Consider the following 8377-nt stretch of genomic DNA (forward strand, 5'->3'; position numbering starts at 1 on the left):
TTGTGAGTACAGTTAAAAATAGTAAGAAAGTATGCATAATTGGTTGTGATTAACCTTTTGCTAGATTTTGTAAAAGCAACACAAAATCCCTGCGTGATATAAATATAAAGTAAAGAAGAAGAAAAATAAAGCTATTGCACACTAGGATCAGATTGATTCCCCAAGAAGTATTTGAAACTGGAGCTTCTTCAAGAGAGGGAGAGGGAGGGAATTGAAGTTTTAACTGTAATGTACTTACTGTAATGTACAGCGGTGGTCCGTCTCCCTTTTTTTGGTTGTTATCAAGGCAGAAACCAAACCACCACTCCAAAATTTAACAAAACCTATGATATGTATCATCATTTCAATCACTCGCTACAAGTACAAGTAAACAACTAAGTACATGATATGATGCATGCACTTCCAACATACAAATAAATCCTTATAATAAAAAATATATAATAAAAAAAAACCTTAACCTTAACCTTGTTGCTCTCTCTCTCTGTCTGTCTCTTTATAACAAACATCTCCAAGTTGGGTAATAGATATAGATATATATAGATGTATATTTACACCCTTAAAGATCCACCTCCTGAAGCTCATCATCCATGATATGTGAGGATGAGTGGGACTGCATCATACCAGATTCCCTTGGCATTGGCATTGGCATGAATGATGATGGTTTCTGGGCCTGGTCTGAGAAAGAACCCCATGAAGCTGTTCTTCGTGAGGCAGGTGACATGGCATGATTTGCGAATTTTGCTGTTCCGGCTTCTGAAACATTATCCATGCTTGCAAACTTGTGCTTGGCCATCACATTCATGGAAGATGGATTTGGAAAAGATTGGAATGAGGAGTTGTTTACAGAAGAAAAGGAATCAGGAATTATTGGTTGTGTTTGTGTGGTATCAACAGAAGAGGGCTCAACTGACTGTTGGGCTGCTGATGCTGAAGCTGTGGGAACAAAGAACTTAGGGTTTGGGTTTTGGTTTGGGTTTGTAGTTTGTTTGATGTTTGAAGCAGGAGGTGGTGACTGGAACAAGTTGGTAGGGTTTCCACCACCTTGGTTGAAAGTGTCAACATACCTGCCCAAACATCCATCAATTATCCAAATTATTATTAATATTAATATCAACACAAAAAACAATCACCCACCTTGCACGAACGCCAGTCCTTCCACGTGCAGAGAACTGATTGGAGGTGGTGGTGGTGGTGGTGGTGGTGGTGGCAGGAAGTGGTGGAATTCCTGAAGTGTGTCCTCCCAAGGGCATTGGGCTTGTGAAATCTGAGCTCCCATTGCTTAGGTGAGAGTGAGAGCCTTCACTCTTTAAAGCAGTCTTTAAGTTGTATTCTGGTGTTCCATTCTGGAAGGCTGCCATTGTTGGTGGTGGTGGAAGGGCTGCTTCCTCTGCTGGCGGATCAACACCTTCTTCTACCCATCTCTTAAGTTTCTCGTCATAATAAAACTTATTCGTATCGCCCAATTTCGCCTACAAATAAAATAAAAGGAAAAAAGAGATGATTTAGTTTAGTAGATGTAGATGTAGATGTAGATGAATATGGGTGTTTACCTGTTTGTCACCACCACGTGGCTTTAGAACCAATCCCACGGTCTTTTGAAAGAGCTGGGATCCAAAGCCGAAGCGACCAAAACGTGAAGTAATCCCCATCCCAGATGCAGATGCAGATGCAGATGATGATGATTTAGTTTGTGAATCAGCAGAGTTTTCCTTTGAAGATGATGATGTGTCACCACCACCCTGTCAATTAAAATTAATCAATTGGAATTGGATATGATTTATGAATAAGTTACCAACCAACCAACCTGAAGCTGCTGCCTAGGAGATCGACCGAAGTCGGGTTCTGAAACACTTCTGTTGTGAATTATCTTTCTGTTGTTTCCGTCGTCTGACCACTGATCCATTGACGCAGACGCCACTAATGACGACATTGCCATTGTTGATTGACTGGTTGATACCCCCCGTGATGGTGGTGGTTGCTGTGGATGCTGATGATGGTCGAAACCTCCACCTGATGTTGATGGTACAGGTGGCGGCAGCCCCCCAACTACACGATGTGCCGTGCTATCAAAAAGGTTGAGCAGCTTACCAACTAATTTACCAGGAGCTAAGTTTGTAGAGAATCCACCCTGTCAGTCACCACACCAAAAAAGCAATTTTACGTTACTTTACCAAAGATGAACAACATTCATTATTCATTACTCATTATATAGACCTACCTGTTGGTGAGTTTTTATCCTGTCCTCTAAAGACGAAACCAATTGTCTCCATAATTCTACCTCAGGAGCTCGTCCCGTTTTTAAAGATTTTGATACTGACTGGCAGTACCTGAATGAATTATATTATAATAATAAATATGTCAAAAATAAATAACTACTGCTGAATAAGAAAGGGGAGTGTTTTGTATGTATTGTGTACTTTAATGCGTCGGACACTCTTCCAACTTCAGCCAACATGTGAGCATATACAAGCTTGTATGGTTGAAATGGTAGCAGGGTGAACTGAGAATTCCCCAGAAGTTTTGCATATTCATACACCTCAGTTCTCTGGATGCATTGCATTCACAGGTACAAGTTAATAAATATTCTAATAGACCAAACACCTCACTTCTCTGAGATTTGAGAATGGCACCTGAATCGCTTCTGGACTCGCATATGTCCTGGGATGTTTCCAGTGATCAGCACCGATCAGACACAGTCTAGCGGTGTCTGAATACGCCTCAAAGTTTGCTTCTGCTACTAAGTAGCAAATGTGTGCCGCCATAATCTTATTTATTTATTCAAAATTAAAGAAAAAAATCAAACGCAAGAATCAAAATCACATAAAGGTGAAATTAAGCTGCTGCTTACATTACTCCTCTCCTTCCACAAACAATCACCAAGATGGATAAGGACGAGTTCATCATCTTTGGTTCTGTTAGCCGTAATCACTGCCAAATTCTCTTCCCAGTCTTCAATCATACAATTACCACCACCTTCAGCCTATATCAAAGTAACAAATGAACAGAGATTCTTATCATGCTTTACATAATAATAGCTAAAAACTCATTTTAATAAAACAGAATTAATGATTACCTGTTGAGACATATTTACAGCACCAGTAGTGTCGGTTGAAAATGCATCTGCAGGTTGACCCGCAATAAGTAGGCACAACGTCCGCAAAGGTGACCCTGCTACTAAATGACCAAGAGCCATTTTTCTAACAGTATCCACATAAAACTGCAAGCAAACAAAACACAATACAATACAATACAAGAATTAATAATATATATATACCAAAGGAACGGAAAATATACTTTCTGCATGAAAAACTGTCAAGACCTGACCTGATCACCAAGTTGTGCAGCAAGAACAAGTGCTGGCCCCCAGAGTTGACCCTCTTGTGCACATTGAAGAGCCTCTATTTTTTTACCAGAAACCAGCAGAGTTTGGACTTCAGAGGCTGTTGCCTAATCCCATATATATATATATATATATATCCATAAGTGTTGGAAGCAAACAAAATATATATACATAAAAATATTATGAATACCTGAGTCTCTCTTTCCGAAGGTAATTGCTGCAGGCAGTGGGTGAAGTGGCCATAATTGTATTCTGCACCGCTCTTCTTGACAGATGCAAACAGTCTAGCAACAGCAACTTCTGGAGCATCATTTTCCTGTTCAAGTTCCAAAATACCAAATTCTATGTTCATACAAATCACTTGGCAATTGGCAAGACAATGGGATTTACCTTTGATGTGGAGTCGGTACCAAAAGGAGAACGCAATTTCCCATAATGCTGCGAAGCTATTTTGAGTAAAGAAAGGAGCAGCCTCAGAACTTGACTATCCCTGTAATTCATGTTAGAAGATTCAGAGTGTGTGATCCTCTCATCAATCCATTTACTCAACTCTTTACCACCAACATTTCCACCAGCCAGTGGACCAGGAAATGACTGCCGACCTAGACTTTGAAAGTAATCTGCTCCGCTGCTTGACACATCACTGGAAATTTCTGCCATGCTATGAATACAAATTGACCTGCCATTTGAATCCTTCAACAAAACAAATATACATATATTTGTTAGGTCATGTGAAATCAAAACTCAAAAAAATTAAAAAAAAAAAAAAAAAAAAATACTGACCTGACTTCCATAGGATGTGTTCATGAGGGCAGCAGCAGCATTGTCTTTCATCACAATTAGCTTTCCACCAAAACCAAAAGTAACCAAAGCATGAGGAGGGCGGCCAGCTGATGACCTTCCTGCTTGCTGACCACCACTGTGAAATGGTTGTACTTGTTGGGAATAACCTGAACCTGATTGGTTCATACTGCCATAGGTTTTTGGGATATTCATCATCTCACCTTGCTTGAATGTGGTCTGGTTAAAGTTTCCACTTGGAACAAAGGATTGGGCTCCAGAAATGGCAGGGAACTCACTAGTGCCATGGGAATTTTGGTTGCCTGTAGGATCTGACATAGGACCACTACTACTCTTGGCAACAGTATCAGGCTGCCACATACTTGATCCTTGTTGCTCAACATTACTAAAAGACCCATTCCACTTGTATTCTTGTCCTTGACTACTAAAAACTTGAGATCCCAACGTTTTCTCATCATTCCCATAGTAAGTGTTAGTTGCAGTTGCAGTTGCAGAAAACCCATTTTGATTAACCTGCTTCTGGGCAGGTTGCCACATTTGCTGTTCAACATTACTCAAAGACCCTTTCCACTTGTAATCTTGTCCTTCAGATCCTACCTGTAACTGCTTCTTTGTCTGATCCTGCCCACCATAATAACTACTAGTTGCAGAATACCCATTTTGGTTGACCTGCTCCTGTGCTTGAGAATTATATGCATCCAAAGAGCACCATTCTTGAGTGTTCATGTCATAATACCAACCAGGGTATTGGGGATCGAAAACCATATTTGATGGATACCCATTGTTTTCTTGTGAAGCCTCATCCCATGATAAACTCTCATTAGTTTGATTCCAAGTTGTGACACTTCCAGTCGTGCCTTTCTCTGCTACAGCCTCCACAGCAGATTGGACTGACTGTTGCTGCAAATAAGAAACCTCTGGTTTCTCTGTCCACTCAGAAGTAGTACTTGGATCATGAGCCCCTTGTACATCATCATAACCTTCATTTACTTGATACCATTGCCCAGTGTTTGCATCATACTTCCATCCTGGATAAAGATTCTCCCAGTACTGACTGCTGTTTGGATCTTGACCATCTGTACTTTGTTCCCCAGATGTAGCATAAGCTTTGACCTCTGTACTTTGTTCCCCAGCCGAAGCATAAGTCTGGACGTCTTGAAATTGATTTGAGTAATCATTAACATTCTTCCTATGCATGGAATCATCTACTATATTGCTGCTTCCCGACATAACAACATTCTGTTCCCGACTAACCAAGTTACCTCCTTTCCCTATTTGATCCACAGAACTATCTCCAAATTCAGTGAAAAAATCATTGTAGGATCCAAACCCATTACCATCATTCTCAGCAGGTTCAGTAGCAAAAGCTGCCCACTGCACCTCCTTAACACCAGGACCACCTCCAGATCCATGATCCCAACTAGCTGTAGAATCCAAACCAGCTACCTCAGTATTGGGTTCTTCACTCACGCTATCAAATGCAAATGAATTTGAAGAAACCAACGGACGACCATGGTCTAAAAAAGTGTCAGTTGACGCATGTTTGGTATCCCCATCAATGGAAGAACAAGCTTCACCTACTTTCCCCAAATCTTCGAGTCCAGTGCCAACATCACTGATACCTAAATTAGCAAAAGCTTTAGCATCATCAGAATCGTTCCCATCAGCTAATTTGGTCGTTTCTGAGGATAATGGAGTGACCTTATAATCATCATCGTCATCATCGACCAATTTATCAAAGAAATCTTCGTCAGTATCCTCCACCTGAAATGGAGGATTTGAAGCCATCTATACCAGTCAAAACCTAACCTAAAAAACCTCTCTCGATCCCAATTGGGTTCAGAACCACGTTACAGATCCGGAACAAGAACTCCTAATAAATCTAGAAAAAACCCTAAATTGATATATATCAGATTAAAAACAGGAGAGATCCAGCTAGGGTTTTACGGATCACCTAACCAGAATTCACAAAACCGTGAATTGCATCATCCAAATCCCAGAGCAAAAATTTACCTTTGAACAGTCTTAGCGCATCAAAATCGAACAAGATTGATCCCCAAAAGACATGAATACATTACGAAATTAACTTAGATACCAATATGACGATTTGAAGAAAATCGCATTACGTATACAAATCTATATGTAGAGAGAGAGAGAGAGAGAGAGAGAGAGAGAGAGAGAGAGAGAGAGAGAGAGAGTATATTGGAGAAGAGACAAGCCCTCGATTTCGAACCAGGTGACTCAACTAGCCACCAACGCGTGGATTATAATGTTCTTTTTTCTTTTCACCGTCTTCTTAATTACTTTTGTACATCAAAATAGCTAATCTATTTCATCGAATAACAACATTTTTATTTATTTTATTTAGGTTTATCAACAAAAACATATATTATTATTATTTTAAAAATAAATTCACATCTCCTAATTCATTTGGAATTTATAGTTTTATACATTAAGTCTTTATATCTAAAAATACATTTTACTTAAATTATTTATTACCTTTTTTATTAATAGATTTTATTGACACGACATCTACATAATAATAATACTCCAATTTTGAAATTTTATTAAAGATATAAATTAAAAGTCATTAAATAGCAACTTATTTGTTATTGTCTTTTTTAAAACATTTTTAGTGGGAGTTTTTTTTTTTAAGGTTGTTACTATTGACTAATTAACAATGATCATTTATTACCATTAAAGCATATTATTTTTTTTATTGATCACTTAGTGTGAGTGTGTATATATATATATATATATATATATATATATATATATATATATATATATATATATATATATATATATATATATATATATAATATGAAGTGCTTGAAAGAACTAGGAACTTAAGAGATAGGCTAAGAGAATTGGAAAGAGAGTGTTTAGAGAGACATGAGGGAAATAACAACAGAATTTTTTATTCGTATGAATATTCGATGATTTTTACAATCGTTTACAATCCTTTATATAGGAAAGGGTAGCGTAATATTTACACTTAAAATATCGACAGACAAAACATGACATTACATAAAGTAGGAAAAGACTACACACCAAATAAAATAAAGGCACGTCTGTAAAAGTCGGAAATAATAATTCTATACAACAAGTATAATTTCATAAATGGCTCTTGAACTTGTTATGTCTTGTCATTTTTCACAAATGGCCATTATCGTTAAGGACATTATCGTCATCTTACCAATCTCCTTTAATGTTTAATTTTTCTGTGTTATTTAATATCAATATAAATGTCTAAAAATTAACAAAATAACTCAAAATTTCGGATTTATTTTTTTTTAAATAATTTTGTATTTTTTTTAAATTGAGATCTTTTAATTTTTTTCAAAAAAAAACATGAATTTTTAAAAAAAATGAAAAAATATATTTTAAAAAAAAACTATATCTTTTTTCAAAAAAAAACTGCATTTTTTTTTTAAAAAAAAAAAACTGCATTTTTTCTAGAAAAAAAAATTCAAAAAAGCTGTAATTTTATTTCAAAAAAACTGCATTTTTTTTCTAAAACACTAAATTTTTTTTTTTTTCAGAAAAACTGCATTTTTTCTATTAAAAAAAAAAAAAAAAAAAAAAAAAAAAAAAAAAAAAAAAAAAAAAAAACCCTACAAGTTTTATAAAAAATGCAATTTTTTTCAAAATTGTATTTTTTTAACAAAAAAATCAACGTTGTAGGTACATATATGCATATTTTTTCAAATGCATATATGCATATTTCTTATACTATAATATTCGTAAGTAAATTATAAAAAAAATTATTTTTATTAATCAATCTATAAACATAATAAAAGTATTTTATTCAATACAAAATAAAATATAAAAAATACAAAGATTCACAGTGTTATCATTTCTTCATATCAAGATTTTCATATTTTCTTCAATTTATCACTTTTCACTTCTTCAATATTTTCCAAAAATTCTTCAAAATCTACAGGAAAATAAAAAAAAATATTAATGCAAGAACACGCACATGTATATATCATGTAAGATTCACATGTGATTATATAATGTGATATTCACATGTGATTGTATCTTTTAAGATTTAAATGTGAAATTCATAAGAAAATTTTAAAAAATAATTAATGTAGAACACTTACACAAAATGCATGTGTGCACGTAAACGTAATTCATATGTGATTCACTTGTAATTTACATGTGAATTACATGCAATTCACTTGTGATTTACATGTGAATCACATGTTATTAATATGTGATTCACTTGTG

The 8377-nt window shown here is 35.7% G+C and overlaps 1 protein-coding gene across 1 annotated transcript; it reads right to left on the reverse strand.

Moving 5' to 3' along the window:
- Positions 1–208: 208 nt before the first annotated feature.
- On the reverse strand, positions 209–6344 carry LOC111892895 (protein transport protein SEC16B homolog). The gene is made up of 13 exons (XM_023888977.3): positions 4124–6344; positions 3731–4033; positions 3531–3656; positions 3325–3447; positions 3074–3217; positions 2849–2980; positions 2631–2765; positions 2418–2545; positions 2219–2327; positions 1805–2128; positions 1551–1739; positions 1135–1469; positions 209–1064 (listed from the first exon to the last, which is right to left on the reverse strand). The coding sequence occupies exons 1-13, from the start codon at positions 5927–5929 to the stop codon at positions 557–559; spliced, it is 4362 nt and encodes a 1453-aa protein (XP_023744745.1). The 5' UTR covers positions 5930–6344; the 3' UTR covers positions 209–556.
- Between the last annotated feature and the right edge of the window lie 2033 nt (positions 6345–8377).

This window comes from Lactuca sativa, chromosome 3, assembly GCF_002870075.4.
Source record: "Lactuca sativa cultivar Salinas chromosome 3, Lsat_Salinas_v11, whole genome shotgun sequence".
NCBI classification, from domain to species: domain Eukaryota; kingdom Viridiplantae; phylum Streptophyta; class Magnoliopsida; order Asterales; family Asteraceae; genus Lactuca; species Lactuca sativa.